The 23,168-nt window shown below is 52.6% G+C and overlaps 1 protein-coding gene across 1 annotated transcript in view; it reads left to right on the top strand.

Annotated features, from left to right (window-relative positions):
- Window positions 1-3,550: 3,550 nt before the first annotated feature.
- Window positions 3,551-23,168, top strand: part of VANGL2 (VANGL planar cell polarity protein 2) — a 28,768-nt gene continuing 9,150 nt past the window's right edge. Inside the window, exons 1-4 of the mRNA XM_030824107.1 lie at window positions 3,551-3,854; window positions 18,940-19,200; window positions 19,354-19,474; window positions 22,308-22,915. Of these exons, the coding sequence (XP_030679967.1) occupies window positions 19,130-19,200; window positions 19,354-19,474; window positions 22,308-22,915 (800 nt within the window). The 5' untranslated portion in view covers window positions 3,551-3,854; window positions 18,940-19,129. The remainder of the gene's footprint in view (window positions 3,855-18,939; window positions 19,201-19,353; window positions 19,475-22,307; window positions 22,916-23,168) is intronic.

Raw genomic sequence — 23,168 nt, 5'->3', positions numbered from 1 at the left:
TAGATTAATGATAATGGGATTGGATTTGAGGAAACTCACACTTAATAAAGGTTGGATGAATAGGGAGTGGTCAAGGTTTCATAGATGAGGAAGGGAGAAAGAGAAGGAAGCTAGAAGGGAAGGCAACTAATGCTAACTTATTGAATTTATGTGCCAGAGATATAGAAATGAATGAGGCGTGGTCCTTCTTCTTAGAGATCAGGATCTCACATGAGAGACACCTCACCACAAGCCTATGACATAATACAGTTCTTGATCAGTTAAGTTTTTTTGTGTGTGAGCTATTTTTATTCTTTTTTTTTTTTTTTTTTACTAAAAGCGAAGGGGAAACCCCTCACCCCCAGAACCCAGGTATTTCCCAATATAGACTGGGTCTGGAAATCCTTTTGTGAGCATTGAGAGTAGCCTTTCTGGGAAGGTGGGTGCTGGGGAAAGATCTCTAACTATTCTGGGAGATCAACTTGTCCCCAGGCTCTTCAGCAGGGCTGGAAGTAGATGGTGATTGTGGCCCTGCATGTGGGTACATTACTGCAGTCACCTGTACCTGGGAGGTGGCTAAAATTGCTAATTGCTCACATGGAAACACTTCGATGGCCATTCAGCTAGTGTGTGAAGCTTCTATGAGTAAGGTACCAAGGATTCCCTTTCTCTGAGCAGCATTGTAAAAAGGCCCTACTTTTCATCAGAGCAGAAAACCTAACTTTTGCTACTGTGGTCTGGGCCTGACCTCCAGGGACAGCTTCATCCACACAGGAAGTAGGTAGGTGCTTCTCTATAGTCTGGACCTTCCCTCAGAGAGAGTCTACTGTCACTTCTTGAGCTCCTTGAATCTTCCCCAGAAGGGTCCAACTCCCAGGGCTCCTGGGAAGCCTCTGATCTCACCCCACCAGCCCCACCTCCACCTAGTGAGCTGGTGAGGCATTGAAAGGGCTTTAATGGAGGGCCCTGGCTTTTAGCTAGGGGCCTCCTTCCCCGAGGAAGAGTACTGAAAGAAGTGTCCTAGAGAAGTGTTCTCTCCTAAGAGAAGTGTCCTAGGCACAGAACAGAGAGGGGAAGCTCCATTGGGAATTGACTGTGGCACTATGGGTATATGGAGGGTGTTCCTTCTGTTACCTCATTAGGCCGTTTTTATATAAGCAGAAATTGAGGCTTGAAGAAATTAAGAAACTCAACTATGTCCTCAAGGACAGGAGCTGTACAAAATCCAATCTGTTCCATTCTGTTGTCCCTCAGGCTCCTGGCCTCCCTCTGTTATTATAGGTTGGCCCCTTTGGGAAAATCTCAGTTGAATGTCATTTCAGTGCTCTCCTTCCTTCTAAAGAATTAAGCTAGGTCCCTCAGACCATAGGGCACATGGGCCTTCTAGTTGGGTCTCTGTTTGCTTACTCAGTGACTTGGGGATGTGTGAAATCTAGATGGGATTCTATCCTGGGGTGAAGGTAGAAGGTAGTACAGAGAATTGCTGAGTGGGACAGACCACACCAATAAAATTTATTGTTGGACTCTGTAATCCAGTGTTTTCATTGCAGAGATGTAACTGAAAGCCCCCAACCTCACTGTCAGAGAAAGGAGGGACCAAGCTTATTCCAGCCTGATGCCTGATACCTGTTAATCGGGAAGCCTTGTCTGTTAACATCGTGACTTAGGTTTCAAGCTTTCAGTGGGGCCAGACTATGGAATTATCTGTAATTCTGGCATCAGAAGCCCTTTTTCCAGTTCTTTGGGCCCTTTTGAGGTCTGTGAAACAGGCTAGCAGCATGTGAAGATAATTCACACTAAATCTGCCTGAGAATCAGACAGTGCCATGGCAGCTCCGACTCTGTGTCAAATTACACACTAGCTACCTAGCACTGGGGTGTGCTTTGGGGCAGGGCTGGAGACACCCATATCCTCCCTACTTCCCTTAACCCTGCCTCAGCTCTCCTGCCACTCCCTCATACACCTGGTCGTGGTCACTGCCAGGAGCCCCAGTGCAGCCCAGTGCCTGCACATGATAGGCACAAGGTGAATGACTGCCTGGACACATGCAGGGACTTGGGTACCTGAAATGATGATTCTGCATATTTCATGTAGTCTTGGTGCTGAGTCACCTGCTTATCCATAGTACTGGAGGAGGGGATGAGGAAAGGCAGAGTTTGGGCAAGGGAGAAAGGAAGTGTGTTTTACTGTTCTGCATCTTTGAACAATGCAGCATAGTTGGTTCTGTCCTCATCTTTGGACAGGTTAGAATGAACCATCAAAAGGGGTGAGATTAGGTCTCAGGAAATAGTTTTCATCAGAGAGGAGCAAAAATTCCCAAACAAGTGAGGAACAGAGGCTGGGAGTCTCCTTCTCTGGGATTCCTTAATCACAGGGTTGTTCAAGCAGGTGCCAGGACTGGAAACTGAAGGAGGCTGAGATATTGAAAAGGCCTTGGCCTGCTTAGGGAGAAGTATGTGAAGATGCTTTTGAAATGATACTACTCTAAGTGGCGGGTTGCACGGCAATAACACTAATGATAATTGAATACTGCTTTCACTTACTCCAAGGGGAACATGGACTTCCCACAGCCCAGGCTTTTACGGTGTGGGGTCACTCTTGTAGGGTCACATATAAAAGAACCCTAACTGGTTTCTTGGCATACTGGGAGGCACAAATGCCCCAAACGTGTAGGATATTTTGTGAGACCCTACAATCCCTGTGTGGCACCTTCAACTCTAAAGTATCTGAAACTCCTGGGATGGACAGTCTGCCTGCTTGGGGTTGGGGACCCAACTGGCCAAGGCATTTTTCCTCTTGGAGGTTTCCTGGGAGAAGGCCCCCTCTCCTCTGCCATTCAAACTCCCAGGCGCCCGCGTCTTCTCCTCCTCCCCTTCTTCCCCAGGGCAGGGTTCCCTTTGTAATTAATCCCAACACTCAAACCAGAGGGGAGGAAAAACGTGTTAATGAGGGAGCGTCCCAGACTGACTGGGGCGGTCGCTGCTCGCAGCTAGAACTCCAAGTAATTAAATTATTTTTGGAAGGAGGGGACATGGTGGTGATGGTGTCAGGGAAATCCCCGTATGCATGGGAAGAGGCGTGCGTCTCTCGCCACTAATTAAAATCAGGGATGACCCTCCCTTCTCGGACCCCTAGGGGGAAAAAAAATCAATCTTCCCACGTCCCAGATTCCATTGGATTTTGTGTAGCCGGGTCCGTGGCCCTAAAGAGAACATGGCCAGCCCCGGGGATCTTGGGGCTCCTTTTCCGACAGGAGAGGTCGAGGAAGACAGCCCCAGGAGGGACTGCGGGCTGGGCCAAGGCCAAGAATCGAGGCATTCCCCTGCCCACCGTTCGGGACCCGAGTGTCAGCCCCACCGCGGATTCCCAGGATCGGGGAGGGCCGCGGGGCATCTGAAGGCGCAGGGCTGGGGGAGCGGCGACTCCGGGAAGAGCGGGGCCGCAGACAATGGACGCGGCGGTAGGAGGGGCGGCGACTGTGGGAACAGCCGGGAGGCGGCACCCGGGAGCTCGCGCTCCCCCGCCTCCTGCACCCCCCACCCTCAACCCCTCCCCCTCCGCCCCCTCCCCCCTCCGCCGCCGGCTCCCGATCTGATTCCTGATCCTTGATTCCTTGATCCTTGGTCCTGCCATGGGAGCCTGAGCGCCCCCATTCCCCCCTGGCCCCCAGCCCCCGGGGCCTTGAGGGGGAAGAGGCAGCGGTCGGGGACGGAGCAGGGGGTGACCAGACTCAAGAACCCCCCCTCAACATCCCCCATCGCGCGCGCTGCCTGTCCGGGAGCGCCGAGTTCGGAGAGACCCGGAGCGCTGCGGATACAAAGGCGACGGGCCGAGCGGGGCGCCCGCGGAGCCCACCCGGCAGTTCGCAGCGGCGGGTGAGTGCCGGGCCGCGGGGGCGCGGGCAAAGTTTGAAAAAAAAAAAAAAAAGAAAGAAAGAAAGAGAGAGAAAAAAAGAAATGGAAAAGGAGGAAAATCATGCAAGGGGCCAGGGGGTGCCCGACCCCAGAGCGAGCGGGGTGGCTTATGGGGGAAGGGGGGCTGGACTCCGGGCAACCCCCTTCCGGTCCGCTTCCCCACTGCACAGCGGAGTACCCCCCCAACTTTGGGAAGGGGAAGGGGCTCGTGGGGAGGGGGCGGAGCCCAGGCCTGGAGAGCCGGGGACTTTCCTGGGCCCGGGCGGGGGCCTTAATGATCCCAGGGGAGCCGGTTGAAGCCGGAGACTGGGTGCTTGTGTTGGAGGTTGGGGGAGAGGCGTGGAAGGATCGGAGTCTGGAGGTATTGGAAGCCAAGGGTGTTTGGGGTGCATACACCCCTCAGGAGCGTGGGGAGGGACGGAGGCAGGTATGCGTTAAGGGCGTAGAGTGGAGTCAGGGGGGCGGGCTGGGCAGAGTAGACAGGGTGTATGTACAGACCGAGGATGGGGCTGGAGGCGGTAGACTGTGTATAGGAGCCGAGGGGACAGGCGCTGGCGTCCCTCTCCCCACTCATATTTACCCATTTAGGGGACTGTGGGCTCTGCGTTAGTGAGTTTTGAAGGGTTGGTGGAGGATCCGTGTGCATGATTCTTTGTTTTGGTGTGTGTGCACGCCTTGACGTGCTGCATGTTCCTGCAGGTGGGCCCCTGGTTTGGATGTGTAGGTGTTTTTCTGTGCTTGAGTGTGTGTGCACCCAGGGAGCGGCTGACCATGCATCTGCTGTGTGTCTGGATATGTGTTTATATGTATACTTAGGGGAAGGCATGTATGTCTATGTGTGTCTACTGGGAGAGGGGTTCACGGGAAAGAGGTGTGTAGGTACCGAGGAAGGTGGGTGTGTAAGAGCAGAATGGAGTGTATGTGGATAGGTGTGTGTGCACCTGTGTACTGGGAAGGGGTGTGAATCTGTGTTCTCTTGTGTGTAACCTGTGTTGATGGGTATCAGATCAGTGTGTGTGCCTGCCTTAGCTGGTATGTATGTTTCTGAGTGTGTGTCGGGGGTACCTCTTGTCTCTGCAGGCAGATTTTCCTGGCAAAAATCCTGAAAGGAAGGCTGTCTGCAGGATTTCGAGACTTCGTGGATGGCCTCGCCTGGGTTTAGGAGTAGTACCTTAAGTATCTGAGACCTATGGGTGGGAGGGAATGAGTTGTCTTATGAAGTGCCTGTTTTTGGGGGATGGGTTTTTCTGGAAGAGGGCGTGTGTTGTGGGGAATAGGGAACAAGGGGTCTGGTTGTAGTCCTAGAGGAATTTGGAAGATTGGCGGGGTCAGGGAGAAGAATAAGAGGAACTTCCTCCCCCATCATCATAGGCTGGGTTCCAGCGCTTGGAGAGGCTACATTCTTGGATTCCCAGCCTTAGTTAAAAGCTTCAGGCCACAGTTCTCTTGGAAAGCCATCTCAGAGTTTGCTGCTTCAGAGCCTTCTAACTCTGCCCTGACTGTAAGATCCTAAAGTTCCTGAGGAGTCTTGAGATTTTGGTGTGGGATGGAAACAAGAGGAGGAAGCATGTCTGGAGGGATGATACCTGGTGGGGAACAGCTTGGGTTCCCTGCCCATGGGGTTGAGAAGGTGGCATAGGGTGTTTCTTCAGGAGCTTTTGCAAGTGAGTCTGTGTGGTTTATCACATAATTTCCCTTTTCCCTGGTATGGAGCATGATTGAGATGGAGCTGTGGGTGTGGGGCCAGGGCTGAGTGTCTGTGTGTCGGGAAAGGGCCAGGTACCCATTTCAGGCTATAGTGCTATACTCATCATCATGACAGTGTGGTGGGAAGTCAGTGACTATCCAGGAAGTGAATGTCTCTTTCCACCAAGAAGCCACAGCTCCTTTCTCTCCCTGTCCTCTCTCATCCTTTCTCTTTTAGGGTGTAGGGAAGGGGTTGCTCACCTCCTTCTTTAGGATACTAGCCTTGCCCCATTGCACACTCTTGCAGTTTTCTTTTTGCTGCCAGTGGCTGGGTTGAGGCACCCAGTTTTAAGAGCTGAGGTGAGATTGCACATGCCCATTAGGGTCTCTGGGCAATTGCAATTGGAATGTTAGAGTCTCTAATGGGCATGTGCAATTGGAATGTTCCCTCTTTAGTCCTCAGGGCTCCCTACCCTCCCTAAGGCCTGGAGATAAGAGTTGTAGGGGTTAGAAAATGTTTGAATGAGGAGAGGAACGGGGCAGAGTAGGAAAAGACCTTTTTTTTTTTTTTAATGGATCATTCCCCCAAACCCAACACCTGTCTGATAGTTTGGGCTCCCAGGGCTAGTAAGGCACTTGCATCTAAGATGGTGTGCCCTGGCCCTCTGGGGTACCTTGTATGCTCTGTATACACTGATCACATGCATGATATATTATACTGGTGGGGGCTCTTTTCCAAAGAGGAGGAATTGTGATCAGATAATAGGAAATGCCATTTCTGAAAGTACTTCCAGATTGGGAGTCAGTAGCCACGTTGGCCCCTCCTCACCCATTGTCTTGCTCCTGACTTCTATTTCCTCTAATTCTTCCGGGGCAGGCCTCTCTGGTGTGTTTGCCTCTCCTCCTGATCCTTTTAGATCTGAGGAAATATCCCCCCTTCCCTGGCCCTAGAGCAGGACAGTTTTTTATCTGCTCATCTGGTTTCCAGGTCCTTCCAGTTAATGGGGAGGGAACTTGGCTAACAGAAGCTTTGGCAGGGAAAAGGAAGAGATCTGATCCCCTCTGAGTTTTAGGGACTCCAGTCTTCTCCTTCCCTGGAGTGTTCGTCACATTGTGAGGCCAGAGAAAGGAGGCAGAGTTGGTTGGAATTAGTACGTAACAGTGGTGTGATCTGGGCAAGTAAAAAACCCCATTCCCCAGCCTCTTAGGTGTCTTAAGGCACATCCTCCAAGCCTAGACTGAGCCCTTCCACAGGGAATCCCTGGTCCCCCACCAAGTGGCTTTCTTCCCTGGTTTGCTTTTAAATTCTGGCTTTGCCACTTTCTAATTCTGTGACATCAGACAAAACTGGTAACTTTTTGAAGCCTCACCTGTAAAATGGAATTAATAATATGCCCTACTTCTTGGGGTTATGAGGATTAAAAGAAATAATAGAGAAAGCACATTGCACAGTTCCTGGCACATAGTAAATGTTAGTTTGATGGTTTGGATTCTGAGGGATAATCATCGTTAAGGGAGACAGGTCGGAGTCAGGACAGGAGAACTAGGCTTTGGTTCTGATCTTCCTCTGGCCGACCACATCAGGCACTCTCTCCTATCTGCCAGGTGCTGTGTGAAGCACAGGGGATGGAGGGGCAAATAAGACATTTTCCCAGGGAAGACATGCAAAAACATGTTGACTCACTGCAGCCCAGTGAGTGCTGTGTGGAGGTGTGTTCAGGAGGCCACTGGAGCATAGAGGAAGAGTGCTTGGCCCTGGGGTGAGGTGCCAGGGAAGGTTCCCGGAGGAGATGCCCCATTAGCTGGATTTTAAAAAATTTAAGGTGAAATTCACATAATAGGAAATAAACCATTTTAAAGTGAACAGTGGCATTTAGTACATTCACAGTGCTGTGCGACAACCACCTCTGTCTAGTCCCCAAACATTTGCACCATCCTGAAACAAAACCCATACCCATTATGCAGTTGTCCCCATTTCCCCTTACCCCAGCCCCTGGCAACCACCAATTTGCATCCTGTCTCTATGGATGTACCTATTCTGGATATTTCATACAAATGGAATGATAGAATGCGTGACCTTTTGAATCTGGCTTCCTTCACTTAGCATAATGTTTTCCAGGTTAATCCACATGGTAGCATGTAGCATGTATTAGTGCTTCATTCCCTTTTATAGCTGAATATTATTCCCTTGTGTGGATAGACTTTACCTGGTTAAAGGATGAGTTAGGCCAACAGGAAGGGTCTTAGGAGGGCACTGCTGGTGGAGGCTGAGCATGAGCAAGAAGGCACACAGGGTGTTTGGTAGTCCTGTACCTTGAAGTATGAAGTGGGGATTTGGCCTCAGTTTCTCTGTCTGTAAAACAAAGTTAATCATCCCTTTCCTGCTTGTCCTTTGGGGTTGGTGGAGTTGGAGGTATTAGGAGAGAAGAGAGGCTAGGGTATTATTGCCTCTTCTCAGGGTCTGGGCTGGGGATGGGACTTTTAAAACTTGCTCTTTCCTCCTCTTTCCTGGGCAGCTCACTCCTGTATGCATCAACCCTCATCCTTGTGGGGAGCCATCTCCCTGTTCACTTGGCATCAGCTTTCCCTCTCTCTGAATTGACCTGAAATTTTCCCTTTTACCTTCCACTGGTGGGTAACCCTGTGCATGATGAGATTTTGGCAGCAGAGGTGAAGGAAAGGCCTGGGAGTAAGTCCTACTCAAATTCTACCCTACGGCGGCCCTCCCCTTCTTTATCCTGTCTCTTGGTGATGTGGCTTGGGCAGCCCTCTCTCACCTTCTCTGCTGTGGTCTGGATAGAACTGTGGTGGGCCAGGGAGAATTTTTGCATTCCTTGTCTCTACCCTGCTTGGTACAGAGTCGGAGGCAGAGGCCCTTTATGGTGGGGCCCTTTGGAAATGAGGTTTTGCTGTGCTTTGTCGGATGCCCCTGGCAAGATTGGTAATTACAGACATAACAGCCGGGAACTGGTTTGAGAGAAGCAGGCTTGGAATCAGCAGACCTGAGGATATCCTGGTAATCAGGGTGGGGCAGGGAGAGGGGAGAGTGAGATGAAGCTGGGGCTGGATAGGGTGGGAGGCTTGGGGCCTCCTTCCCCTGCCACTCCACACACAGCTGGGCTTAGAGCCTAGAGGAGAGTGGGAGGTGATTGGAACCCAGGTCTGCTTTACTGTGAGGAAGGAGGAAGGAGAGGAGGAAAGGTGGGGGATCCAAGGGCCTCTGAAGAAAGAAGCAGAGAGGAGGAAGAGGCATTTTGGTTGCTCTCTCAGGCAGTACCTGGATTGGTCTAATTTAGAACAGGGCCAACCCTGCACCCAGAGGTGGTTCCATCTTATTTTGGGGTGTTTCTCCTTACAGTGAGGTTATGGGAGCAGGAAGTGGGGGGGATTGGCTGTGGACCCACTAAAGGAGAAAAGGTGGGAACTAACTTTTTTTAAGCATCTATTGTGTTCCAGAATCTGTAATATTCTGCATACATTATTTTGCTGAAAACTCTTAACCTTCTGAAGTAGGCACTATTATTCCCATTTTATAGTTAAGGAAACTGAGGTTTGGAAAAGGGGAGCGACTCACCTGAGATTACATAGCTTGTAAAAGGCTGTGCCAGGTCTGACTTCAGTGCTCTTCCTTTTCCCAAAGTCTCTTCACCTTCCCCTACTGTCGTTCCAGTTCGGTCTGATTGCTCATTATTGCCTTTAATCTTGCACTTGAGTAATTCTCCCGTTTTCTGAAAACCAAACATGAGTCTAGTGACAGCCTGAGGAGTAGAGAAGCCTACCCTTGAGGGTGGGAGTCAGAGAACGATCTCATCTCCAGGAGGAGCACCTTGGTGTCATAAGCCTGGGGTGGGGCCAGCATCTGGGCCGGAACCTCTCCTGGGGTGGGTCTCTTTCTCCTCGCTGGGCCATGATTTTGGATGGGGGTTGGGGGAAGGGAGTGACTGTAGGCTCTGGCCACCATGGCCCGTGGGGTCTTGTTTGTGACTGGGAGGAGCCTGGTCCTTATTGTCTATAGGGTTTTCTCACAGCCCCTAACAATGTCCTTCAGACTCCTGTTTTCACCAGAGTGTTCTTGGCTCCCTCAGCCTGGTCAGAGAGAGAGGGTGTGTTTGTTTGTGGGTCTAGGGATGGGGTTCTGTTTTTTTTTTCTTTGAGACAGAGTGTCGCTCGTTGCCCAGGCTGGAGTGCAATGGCGCGACCTTGGCTCACTACAACCTCCGCCTCCCTGGTTCGACTGATTCTCCTGCCTCAGCCTCCCGAGTAGCTGGGATTACAGGCATGCACCACCATGCCCGGCTAATTTTGCATTTTTTGGAGAGGCAGGGTTTCACCATGTTGGTCAGGCTGGTCTGGAACTCCTGACCTCAGGTGATCTACCTGCCTCGGCCTCCCTCAGTGCTGGGATTACAGGCATGAGCCACCACGCCTGGCCCAGGGGGTCTGGTTTTCCAGGGTAAGTAGGGTTTAGATAGGAACAGGTGCTGAGCCCGAGGTGTGAATGCAGTCACTTAAAAAACAACAGACTGTGAAGAAAAACACGCATTTTGTTACCTGCTTTACTTCAGGAATGGAGGTGGCAGATATAAGGGATGGGGGAGCTGAGAATTTTCAGCAAAGAGTGAGAATCTCAGGTAGGGGGGTGGTCACGATGGTGGAGGCCGGCTGGTACTTGGGCCTTTCAGCTGGCTCTGGTTTTCTTTCTTTTTTTTTTTTGAGACAGAGTCTCGCTCTGTTGCCCAGGCTGGAGTGCAGTGGCGCAATCTTGGCTCACTGCAAGCTCCGCCTCCCAGGTTCACGCCATTCTCCTGCCTCAGCCTCTCCGAGTAGCTGGGACTACAGGTGCCCGCCACCACGTCTGGCTAATTTTTTTGTATTTTTAGTAGAGATGGGGTTTCACCGTGGTCTCGATCTCCTGACCTCGTGATCCGCCCGCCTCGGCCTCCCAAAGTGCTGGGATTACAAGCGTGAGCCACCGCGCCCGGCTGCCGGCTCTGGTTTTCTAGATAAGAACTGGCCAAGTTGCCAGATCCAAGGCCTTGGGCTGAGGCAACAGGAGGTTCTCAGGATGGGGATACCCAGCCCTGCCACCCTCATCCCCAGTCACACTGCATCTCACACCCTGAGGCCCACTCTACTGCTTTCCTACAATCCAGCCTTTGCTGACAGTGCCCCCATATGTTCTTCCCCCACAATCCATCCTCACAGCTCAACTCTCCCCATCCACAGCAAGCCCAAGGTTGGCTAACTTCCCCTTCCCAACTAGCTGCTTTTCACATCTTTGCACCCCAGGGCAGGGGCTGGGTGAGCAGGCTTTGAAGGTCTTTTGGGGCCAGGGACAGTTGGGGCCTATCTCGAGCAGCAGGCTACGAAGAGGGAGGCATTTGTTTTTGGAGTGCACAGGAAGCTGGCTTATGGGTCGGCACAGCTCACCCACCTCCCATTGTCCACCCTCTCCCTGAAGACACCTCAAGCTGCCTGCTTTCCTTCTTGGTTCTTCCACAGCTCACCTGGTGGGCAGGTAGGGGCCAGTTCTCTGCCTAAGCCAAAGGAGGAAGCAGCTCAAAGCCCAGTGGTGGATATTGTGGGGCCTACCCGTTGATAAAAATTAAATGGAGAATCCAGAAGCCCTGGTTACCTTCCCACCAGCTTAGTGTCCTGTCTTCCCACCGGCCCCCACCTGGGACAGATGCCAGGGGGATTACTCACCTTTTCTCCTGCAGCCTTTCCACCCCCAGTGTTCTCTTCAAGATGGACTAGGAATGGGTCTGGGGAAGGCTAGGGAATGGGGTGCTATGGGACATGAATGTGCACACGCATGTGCTTTTATGTGCTGTGTTGGGGGGCAGGTACCTTCTGGGAGCTGGGATGGGGGTGGGGGTGCCAGAGAGACAGCAGAGCAGGTCTCTACAGAACCTGCCTAGCCAGGGTGGGTGGAGCTGGGTGGGGCAGGCAGGAGTGATTCCAGGTTTCAGAGGGGGAACAGAGTGTGGGTGTATGTGTGCGTGGGTGGGTGTTTTGGTGTGTATGTGGATTTAGAGGTCCCCAGCCTCACCCCCGGCCTTAGACTGAGGGAAATTAAGGAAGTAGATGGAGAGGGGCTTGGCTCTGGCTTCCCCAACTGCTTTTGAATTAGAATGCAAGCTCAGGTATCCTGGCCAGGAGCCCAGTCTGTGGGCCCTTCCCCTGCGGTGCACCCTGCACTGGGGTCTGCTTGGTGAGAAGCTGCTCTGGAAGCCTAGATGCCTGGATGACCCAAGCACGGCCAGGATCCCACCCCTCCTCTGCCACTCAGCCCAGTGAGGAGAAGGATCCTGCCCCCACCCTGGGGCTATGAGGATGGTGAGCTCATGTCTGGGGCTGTCCTGGGAGAATGCCTGGTTAACAGGGTGGGGGTGGGGCACCTGGTGCCAGCTCCTGGGCTCTCTGCTCTGCCCTTCCCACCCCTCAGCCCACCAATATCCAGCTGTTCTCTCTGGCCTCCTGGGCAGCACTGTCACCCAAGGACAGCCCTTTTCAGGGTTTAGGATTGAGGGTCGGGGCAAAATCTCCATCCCATTTTTGGTCCAGGGCCGGAGCTGGTCCTTGCCCACTCTGTACCTTAGTCTTTTTGGTGATAGCAAAAGCCCAGCCTCTCTGGATGGGTGGCTTGCCCACAGCCCAAGGCTGGATGGGGATGAAGGAACATCAAGGTTCTTAGTCGTGGTAGATGGATGGGTGCAGGAACCACCCCTTTTGGGGATAGAGGCTCTTCGGTTCAGGCTGTCTTAGCTGAGGCCTGTCTAATCTCTGTCTCTTTGTCCCTGGTGAGAAGAGGGGGCAGGATGGAGTCAGCAAATCCTCTCCTGTCGTGGCCCTGTTGCAGTTGTGGCTACTCAAGGAACCAGCATCCAGAGCAGCCTCACGGAGAAACCTGGTCTCACTCCAAGAGGAGCATTTCTCAAAGTCAGTGTTAGCACGATTTTCCAACAATTAGAGGAGGCCAGAAATGGGCTGCCATAGAAGTAGTGGCCATGGGCTAGTCACCTTCTCTCTCTGGGTCCCACTTTTTTATTTGTAAAATTTGAGGTTGTCCCTCTAAGGCCCCTTTCAGCTTGGTGCTGGAAACTGCTGAGAAGAGGGTGGCTCAGCCAGCTGTGTCCTCCTGAAGGGGAAAGGGAAAGGGAAAGGGGAAGGGGTGTCAGGGGAATGATGTGGGCATAGTCAGAGGTTCAGGTACTTTCCTCTTGTCTGTGGAAGCCATGTTGGATGTCTGCATTTTCAACCCACACCCTCAACTTCAGCCCCGCACCAGGGCCTGACAGCGCTGCCTGGGTTGAGCACATCCGTGAAACTCAGGGGAGGTGTGTGACAACGAGGAAAACCAAGCAAAGCTCTGAAGTGCGACAGCCGTGTCTCGAGTCTCTGCTCTGCCTTGCACTGGCCTTAGGCCTTGGTGAGGTGCTCTGACTGCACAGAGAGCTAGCCCCTGGGATCCTGAGCTGGGAGGTTGGACCCTGGGCTTAGTTCTTGCCACCTCCACGGCTGAAGGTGGGCTTCCAGCAGTTTGAGTGGAACTTATATTGATATCCTTGGACCTTGGCACTATGGTTGGTGATGATTAGGGAGCCAGGCAGCTAGGGGGTGCCCACATGTATACCCCTGCCCATGGGCTGCAGTGGGAAAGGGGTGCAGGGCATATGCAGGAAGACCCAGGCTCCTGTGTAGGAATCGGAGACTTTTAGTGGGCAGGGGCCCACAGACGACTCTTCAGGCAGGTTCTGAAGCAGTAATCACACCCATTTCCCTGTGTTCAGGCAGAACCACCCTTCCCTAATCCCTGACTGTGGAGAGGAAAATGGTCCTATCAGAGATCTCTGCTCCTCTCTGAGGAGAACTTGAGGCTTCTTGTCCTCTTTCCCATCGTCTTCCTGTCTGGCTGGAAGTCTTTTAAAAATCAAACCCAAGCACCCTCTGCAGCTGCTTCCAGCCCTGTCCTCAGTGGAGATGAGGAACAATAGGTGCCCTTTTTAGGTGCATGTTTGCGCTCTGTCCCTGCCCCCCTTTTCTTCCATGGCCTAGTCACCCTGGCTTCCACAGCTCTTTCTCCCAGCCCCGTCTTCATCTATGCTCTGTCTCATTACCTCACTCCAGGCCTAAAGTAGCTGGGACTGGGCTGCGGGGTGGGCCTGGGCTAGAGCAGTGGCAGGAGGTGGCATCTGCAGCTGCCTGCGTCTGGTCATCGGTCCCCAGCACGCGCCACACATGGGGGTGCTGGCGTTTGTGTTCAACTGCTGTTTGTGCTCAAGTGCTGGCGTTTTGCCCACTTGAGCAGCCTCCTTTGAGTGGGAAATGGGAAAGGACTGGTCCGCCCTGGTCTGTGTTTTGGCCAACACCCACTCCCCTTACACACACACACACACACACACACACACACACACACACACACACGCACTACTCTAGGGCCCTGCTCCCTCTGCCTGTTGCCAGGTTCTGAGTGTATTTTTTCCAGAGGCCTCCAATTGTTTCCTGAAGAAACCTGATCCCAGAGCTCAGACAAAAGCTGGGGCCGCCAGAGGAGAAACCCCATTCTCTCCTCCTCTGTCCCTATTGCCCCCACCTCCATAACCTCCCTCCCTTTGGATGCTGGGTATGGGTTCCAGGACCCGGCTGCCATCACCTAGGCAACAGGGGGCTTTTGTTGCCATGGTGATCAATGTGGGAGAAGCTGGGCAGCCGGGACAAAAGCCCCCACATTCCCCCCCACCAAGCTCCCCCCAATCCCCTTGGGATGATACTGAAACACATTCCATTAATTTTATTTCTGAAAGGACTTTGGAGGGGAGAAGGGTCTCCTTTTTGTAACAGGCTCTCTCTTCTCTCCCTCTCTCCTCCCTGGCCTCCTTTTAACCCCAGATAATCCATGGTTGGTTTGAGCAGGGGACTGAGTGTGTGCGTTTGTGTCTTGGGAAGTGGGGGGCAAGGTGAAAGGCAGTGGGGCACATTCCTTTTCTACAGCCTCCCCCTTCCCCAGACTAGGGCAGCTCCCTGTCCTGCACCAAGTCCGGGCTTCCCTCCCTGTCTTGTCATCCCTCTTGACGTTTCCACTTGTTGATCTCATCCAGTGATCCCCTCCCCCCCCATCTCTTCCCTGGGAACGCTGCCCACCCTGGAGACCCTCCAAACCCCTGATCCCTGGACTGATTAAATAAGGAGAACTTCTGCCCTTCTCTTTACTCCCCTCCCCTCGCTCCTCCCAGGCCCCCCAGCAGCAGTGCTTGGATTAGTTCCCTGGAGTACTTGAAGACACAGCAGGCAAGGGTCTCAGAAGTTGGATTCATTTTTGGCACCTGTGTTTGGTAGGGAGGAGAGAAGCGTGTTTTGGTGCTTTTTGGGCACTCTGACTTGGGTTGGCAGGCCAGGGGAGCAGGATTCATGTTGAGTCTTTAGTAAGTAGCAGGGGAGGAAGATAGGGGGCACTAGGCTGGGCCGCTCAGAACAAACGGGACTGGCACCCTTGTCTGGTTTGAAATTTATCTGTAGGGGAAATGCAATGGCATCAGTTTACCTCCTGGGTGTGTTTGAAGTGGTGGTTCTGGTTGGTGTGTGTGTGTGTGTGTGAGACTTCTTTATTTAGTTGTACTAACAGCAGGGTTTATTTATACCACCTCTTTCCGTAGTCTCAGAGGAAGTGTCTGAGGATTGGAGTATGAGTGATCCTGGAGCTAAAACTTGTTAATTGCTTAACTAATTACAGCTGATCCATTTATAAAAGCACTTCTTTCACCCTCGTGATCCTTACAGCTACCCCATGAAAAGGCATCATTATCTTCCCTAGTTTACTAATGAGCTTACCAGGCTACAAGCACAGAGGTGTTAAGTAACTTGCACATGGTCACACAGCTAGTCAGTGGAAGAGTTAGGTTTTGAACTCAGATCTTAGAGTGCACATCCCTGGCTCTTCTGGCTGTTGGCTTTAGCAGATGGTGGGTATACAGGAGGATGAGGAGATGGACAGCCTGGGATCTAGTGTGTGTGTCTAGACTGTAGTCCATGGCAGTTGTTTACTTCATCCCCTTCTCTACCCCCATGTCACTCTGTGACCCACTTGTTGTCTTTGAGCCTCCTGGCAAAATTCAGTTTTTATGAAGAAGACTAGAAAGAATAGGCTGGAACCACAAGAGAAATGCAGGTGAGATGTCTAAACTATAAGGAGGAGTAGGCCAGTAGAATGGGTCCTCAGGAGAGTGGGTAGATGAGCCCAACATATATTTTTCAGGTAGGGAGATAAATAAGGGTCGTTTTTGTTGCAAAGGTTTTTGGAAAGGCTTATGGTTGGGTTAAGGTATTATGTCCCTGCCCTCTAAGTGTGTCCTTATCACGCACGTGCTTCGACATGGGGATACTGACAAATATAACTAATCCTATGGAGGATTGCCTCTATTGAACTCTGTTAAGAGGATGAATGAATAGATTTCACATGCTTTCATCTCCCTATAGTCATTATAGTTTCCCTGAGAGCCAGAGAGGCGTACAGTCGTGGATGTTTTGGTCAATGATGGACCACATATATGATGGTGGTCCCATAAAATTGTACTATTGTATTTTTACTATACTTTTTCTATGTTTAGATACACAAGTACTTACCATTGTGTTACAGTTGGCTACAGTGTTCAGTACAGTAACATGCTGTACAGGTTTGTAGCCTGGGACCAATAGGCTATACCATAAGGCCTATGTGTGTAGTAGGCTATACCGTCAAGGTTTGTGTAGGTACATTCTATGATGTTCCCAGGATGCAGCTGCCTAATGAGACATTTCTCAGAAAGTATCCCTGTGGTTAAGCGAGGCGTGACTATGTTTATTTACTGGGTTGGTATCAGTTCCTTGCTCTGTGCCCACGGGAGGGGAGATGGATATAAATATGTATCAATCATATTGCTTATTCTCAAATTACTGATGGTTTAGAGTAGTTGGAGTAATGGTAACTATACAAAGCAAATCGATTTTAGGTTTTTTTGAGACGGAGTCTGGTTCTGTCGCCCAGGCTGGAGTGTAGTGGCGTGATCTTGGCACACTGCAACCTCCACCTCCCAGGTTCAGGCAGTTCTCTGCCTCAGCCTCCTAAGTAGCTGGGATTACAGATGCCTGCCACCACGCCTAGCTAATTTTTATATTTTTAGTAGAGATGGGGTTTCATCATCTTGGCCAGGCTGGTCTTGAACTCCTGACCTCGTGATCCATCTGCCTCGGCCTCCTAAAGTGCTGGGATTACAGGCGTGAGCCACCGCACCCAGCCCCATTTTAGTTTTTAACATAATCAGCCTCTCAGCAGCATTTGACCTGGTTGACTTAATTCCCACCTCAAAACACTTTTACATTTCTGGCTGCCTTGAAACCCCACTCTTCTGGCTCCCCTCCTCCTCTGGCCTTCTCATCCCCTTTGCTTGCTCCTTTTCCTCTGGACATGTGTACATATCGGGGTCCTTTATGTCCGTGGAAGAGTTAGGTTTTGAACTCAGAGCCATCTGAGTTCCATCTATCCCCATAGCTTTTCACACCCTCAGTACCTCCAGCTCAGACTCTCCTCCAAGTCTGGCTCCTCTGACACCCGGCTGCCTACTGTCTCATGGCCACTAACTTAGCAGGCTAGAAGCTGAACTAATTTTCTTCCCTCACGGCTGCTTCCTCCCCAGTCTTCCCTACCCTACTGATGGCGCTACCATCTGCTCCCTCGCTCAGGCCAGGGATTCTTGACACTCCCTTCCCGCTCATTAGGTCCTGTTGATTTGACCACCAACGTTAAGTCTCAAACATGACTGTTACTCACTCTTCTGTGGCTCTACCCTTAGCAAGCCTGTACTACTGCAGTTGCCTCCTTACTGATCTCCCTGTTTCTATTTTTCTCTCTTTTCAATCCACATCTGCATAGCTAAAATCCTTCAAAGTTTTCCTGTGGCCTTAGAATAAAATAAAGCTCAAGCTCTTCACCTGGTGCCTGTCTCTGCAGTGCCACCTTCTACAACTCACTCTCTTCCTCAACTCTGGCTCCACTGGCCTTTGTTGGTTCTTTAAATACAATAAGCTCTTTCCTGCCTTTGGCCTTCACACATGTGATTCCTCTGCTCCATGGGCATTTTCCTGCACTCTTTGCTTGGTTAATTCCTGTTTCTTCTTCAGGCCTCTGCTGAGGTGTCATTTTCTCAGACTTTCTAGAACTGCTAAGTTTAAAGTAGCCCTTACTCCATGTGGTGTCTCTCATAGTTTGCTGTTCCGCCCTTCCATCATGCCTGCAATCGGTCGTTTATACTTATCTGCTTAATTGTTTGGTGTGCTCCTTCCCTTCTAGACTGTAAACTCAGGGTCTGTTATACCACTTTACACCTAGCAGAATACATGGTTCATAGAAGGTGCTCAAACAAGATTTGATGCGTCAATGGCTGAAGATAGGAAGTAAGCACTCAGTGGATGGTGATGGCTGTTAGGGGAGTCAGGGTCAGCGGGGAAGATAACATTGGGTGCTAGAGTAGGTGGGGGCTCCTATGAGGGGGTTGGGCTGGGCTCTGAAGAATGAGCAGGATTTGGGTGGGGGTTAGAGAGAGGAGAGGTCATTCTCCTCTGCAGAATCAGAAGGTGAAGTATGGTTGAAAGATAAGCCTGTAAGTAGGCAGATAAACTTGTGCCTTGCCTGTTTCAGAATTTTAGGCAAGTAGAAACTTGTCTTTTACTCCCACCCCCCACCATATTATCCATAGTTTCCACCCCTCACCCTCACCTGGGGCTGTGAATATGTGTGGCAGCCTCAAGGAAGCTGCCAACCTGATCTTACCAGTAACACTGGGTGGGTTCGAAATAAATGCTGGGGAGACGGTACCAAGGGAAGCAGCCCGCTGTGGGCACACTCAGAAAGTATGAGTGAGGGGAGGAGGTGTAGCATGGGGAGGAGAGGCCTGGGGTAGCCCCTGGACAGAAGCCCGCTCCTTTCTGCTCTCTGAGGTGTCCACTGGTTCAGCCTGCTGGCCTGGCCAGAACTTGCCCTCTTCACGCCTCGGTTTTCCTGGCTGAGAATAGAGAAGCAATGCCCTGCTCCTCCCTTCCAGAGGGCTTGGGGTTGGGTCATTCTGGGTGAGCCTTCCTGCCCTGGGAGCCTTTGCTGGCCATCTTCCCCCATGCCTGAGTCCTTGGCACAGCCTGGCAGGGCTCTTTCTAGAGAAGGGTAGGAGGAACTGGGCCCAGTGGACAGCAGGAACCTGGGTGGAGATATTCTCAGGCTATGGCTGGGCTCATTTGAGCCTCCTGTGGCGGTTGTGTGCGGATGGTCTTCCTCTGCCCTGACCCCACAGGGAGCTCGAGCCGCCTGTAACCAGCTTCTTCCTCTCACCAGGAGCGTCGCTGGATTTTCTCTGAGACAAGCCCACCCGTCCAGCAAAATAGAGTCCCTCAGGGTGACAGTTGACTTCCTGAAGGTGCCTCTTGGCCTAAAGAAGCCGGTGCTGAAGGAGGTGGCTGTGGGGCCCCCCAAGAGGCCCCAGCCTGCGGCCCTGGAGCGCTACAAGGCGCGGCGTTCAGACGCCATGGACACCGAGTCCCAGTACTCAGGCTATTCCTACAAGTCGGGCCATTCCCGCAGCTCCCGCAAGCACAGGTGGGCGGGCATGCAGGGTGACGTGCGTGGCGGAGGGAGGGTTGGGGGCTGTTAAGAGGTGGGCACGTGCAGGGGTGATGGGGTAGAGTGGCTGCTGAGAAGACCCTGGTCCACCGCTGGACTTTCTGTGCCTTTTCTGGCTTCCTGCCGCAGGGACCGCCGGGACCGACACCGCTCTAAGAGTCGAGATGGGAGCCGAGGGGACAAGTCGGTGACAATCCAGGCTCCCGGGGAGCCCCTGCTGGACAATGAGTCCACACGAGGGGATGAGCGGGTGAGCACTGGGGATGAGATGGTCCAGACCGGGCATTTTCAGACTGCTTCTGAGGGGCTGGAGGCTCCACGGAGTGGGGGAGGGCTTGGAAACCTGGTCTCAGACAGCGGCCAGATCGGGGAGTGTGTCTTGTGTTATACTTAGCTTGGCTTAGTGTCTTAAGGTAGGACCTTCAGGAATTTCAGTATAGAGATCCCTCTGGAAGCAGCAGCCTCTCCTTCCTTATCTCCAGAGGAGGGGGGGGTGACCTGGGCTGTGTGATGGGAATTGGCCAGCTCCTCTGGAGCTGCTGCCAGCCAGTCAGGCCCGCTGGGAGTCTGGAGCAGGAGGGTGGTGGTGGTGGCTGGGCCTGGGGTGTGTGTGAGCAAAGCTGAGTTTTCCTGGAGCCTTGAGGTGTGGGCGCTCTGTGCCCTCTGGTGTCAGCCTGTACAATGGCGTCACCTAGATCTTGGGAAAGGAGTATGGGAAGAGTAGATGGAGAAAGCGCAAGGGACAAGAAGTAAGGCTGAGGGATGGAGCAGGGACCCCGGGAGAGAGTTCTCCAGGACAGGGGTGAGCAGGTTTTCTGTTCTAACCTCTGTTGCCCGCTGTGCTCACCTGGTAGGGAGGACAGTGGGCAGAACACAGTCCTGGAATAGGGCAGAGGCAGGATTTTAGGTGACGCTGAGGTTGCCCAAGTCTCATTCCCCTTGGGATCATCTTTGGGGGCTGGAGATTCCCACCTCCTTTTTCCTCAGAAGAAATCTCTGTGGCTGACATTGGGAATTCCAGGGCCTTGGGAGCAGGTCAATACCTGAAGGAAATGTCCTTTTTCCCTCTCTCCCAATCCCTTCTCCCTGGGGCCTGGCCTCCTGAGTTCTTGAAGTGACCCTGAGACATGACCAGCTCGCCTGCTGTTGGGGAGGAGATCCCAAGCCCTTGGTCCTTGGAGGGGGTGGGCAGTATGTCTAGGGGTCAGAGGGCAGGGAGCAGACCCAGGGCCTTGAGCTGAAGGCAGTCAGCTCATCCTCTTTCTATCTTCACATCAGACTCGTTCCCCATCCTGTGGAGAGGAGGTTCCTCAACCTCCTTAATCACTGGTGCTGTCGGGCTGCCTTCATCCTGTAACCTGAACCTCCTGGGTGTCAGGATGTGATTCCATATCCCCAGGCTGTCCTAGGAGTGAAGGGTGTGGGTGCTGAAGGCCGCTGGTGGTCTCGGGACTCCTCTGTGGGATGGCCTCCAGCCACTGCAGAGAAACAGCTTGAGCAGACCACACTTAGAGGGGCACCTGGGGACCTCAGCCTGGCCATCTTCTTGCCTCCAGGGACAGGCAGCCTCTGTGCTGTAGACATTTAGATGGCCCAGCAGAGGTGGCCTTGCAGACCAGAGACCCAGAGTGGCCTTGAGTCTGCACAGTATCCTTCACACCTTCACCCCTTTACCCCTGGGGTCTTCTCTTCTTCTCTGTGCTGCTTTGGTCAGGTTACTCCCTTAGTTGGAAACCTTCAGTGGCTCTCCATGCCCGGAGAACAGGTGCTTATTGCCCAGCCCAGCACTGCAGCGTGGCCTGCACAAGCCCTGCCTGGCTGCTGTCTGCCTCACCTTCCTGGTTGCACCTTGCTGTGCTGCACAGGGATCCTCTGCTCTCATAGCCCTTGGGTGCCTCAGTTCATGCCATTCCTGCCCTGGAGGCTCCTCCTGTAGCTTCTGCCGAAATCATGGCATGCTGGAAGGAACTTAGATAGGACTTCCATTTTTTTTTTTTTTTTTTTTTTTTGAGACAGAGTTTCGCTCTTGTTGCCCAGGCTGGAGTGCAATGGCGCGATCTCCGTTCACCGCAACCTCCGCCTCCCGGGTTCAAGCGATTCTGCTACATCAGCCTCCCGAGTAGCTGGGATCACAGGCATGTGCTACCACACCCAGCTAATTTTTTTTTTTTTTTTTTTTGTATTTTTAGTAGAGACGGGGTTTCTCCATGTTGGTCAGGCTGGTCTCGAACTCCCGACCTCAGGTGATCTGCCCACCTCGGCCTCCCAAAGTGCTGGGATTACAGGCGTGAGCCACTGCGCCCGGCAGGACTTCCAGAATTAATGTTAATGTTTGAGTGATTCATGTGGATCTTGTTAAAATGCAGAATCTGGTTCAGTAAACGAGCGGTGGGCCTGAGGTTCCACCTTTCTAACAAGCTCCCAGCTGATGTCCACACTGCTGGTCCACAGATCACATTTTAAGTAGCCAGCCAGCCCTTAGAAATCATTTAGTTCAGCAATTCTCAATCTTGGATGACCACTACAATCACCTGGGGAGTTGTTTTTTTTTTAAAAGGTTCACAAGCAGATTGCACTCTCCAATAATTAGTATTATTTTCCAACCTCCCTAAGTGTTCTAATGTGTGCATCTGGGATTGGGAACATCTTCCTGGGAGCTCCCCTCCCCCAAGGATCAGCTCAGGTCCCACCATTTCTGGAAGCCTGCCTGCTTGCTTGGCAAGTTTGCCCTTGGATCCCAGTCACTGCCTGAGCAGCTCCTTCAGCATTTGTCCTGTGCTGTCTGCTCTGAGGGTCATTGCAGCATGTGTGGTTTTTTCCTCTCTCACTGACCAGTGTCCAGCTCCCCGAGGGCTCGGGTCTTGGACTTGGCCATCTGCAGAGGCCAGACTTTGACACACATTGGAGCTCAGTAAATACTTTGATGGTTGCGTATTTGTTGATTACCCTCTCTTCTTTCTGCCTTCTCCTTTCCCATGTGTTCTTCTCTGTCTCCTCTCCCCTCATCCTTTCTCCTGTTTCCCTCCTCTTCCTCTTCTTATCCTTTCCTCCTTATTGTGTGGCTGGCCCCCTTCTGCCTGTAGGATGACAACTGGGGGGAAACGACGACAGTAGTAACGGGCACCTCAGAGCACAGCATCTCCCACGATGACCTCACACGCATCGCCAAGGACATGGAGGACAGTGTCCCTCTGGACTGCTCCCGTCACCTAGGTGTGGCGGCGGGGGCCACCCTGGCACTGCTGTCTTTCCTCACGCCGCTGGCCTTCCTGCTGCTGCCCCCACTGCTGTGGCGGGAGGAGCTGGAGCCTTGCGGGACGGCCTGCGAGGGCCTCTTCATCTCCGTGGCCTTCAAGCTGCTCATCCTGCTGCTGGGCAGCTGGGCTCTGTTCTTCCGCCGGCCCAAGGCCTCGCTGCCCCGCGTCTTTGTGCTGCGCGCCCTGCTTATGGTGCTGGTTTTCCTGCTCGTGGTCTCCTACTGGCTCTTCTATGGCGTGCGCATCCTGGATGCTCGGGAGCGCAGCTACCAGGGCGTGGTGCAGTTCGCGGTGTCGCTGGTGGACGCCCTTCTTTTCGTGCATTACCTGGCTGTGGTCCTGCTGGAGCTGCGCCAGCTCCAGCCTCAGTTCACGCTCAAGGTCGTGCGCTCCACCGACGGCGCCAGCCGCTTCTACAATGTTGGCCATCTCAGGTACTAGCTCACGGCTGGAGAAGGGTTGGGAGGGAAAGGGCATGGGAGGATGTGGAGTGACTGCTAGGGTGGGAGGGTATGATGGTGGGCTGGAGGTGATGGGCTTGGAGGGTTGTGCGGGAGGGAGTTGAGTACTTTGCACCAAGTAGATTTTCACCAATGTTTGCTGCTTGATAGGCAGGTTCACGTACACGGTCATGGGGCAAGATCAGTTGGGAGTTATGAGTTGGGAATGAACAGGCATTTAGAGGTA

Source organism: Nomascus leucogenys, chromosome 12, assembly GCF_006542625.1.
Source record: "Nomascus leucogenys isolate Asia chromosome 12, Asia_NLE_v1, whole genome shotgun sequence".
NCBI classification, from domain to species: domain Eukaryota; kingdom Metazoa; phylum Chordata; class Mammalia; order Primates; family Hylobatidae; genus Nomascus; species Nomascus leucogenys.
This window is presented reverse-complemented; position numbering and strand designations above follow the sequence as displayed.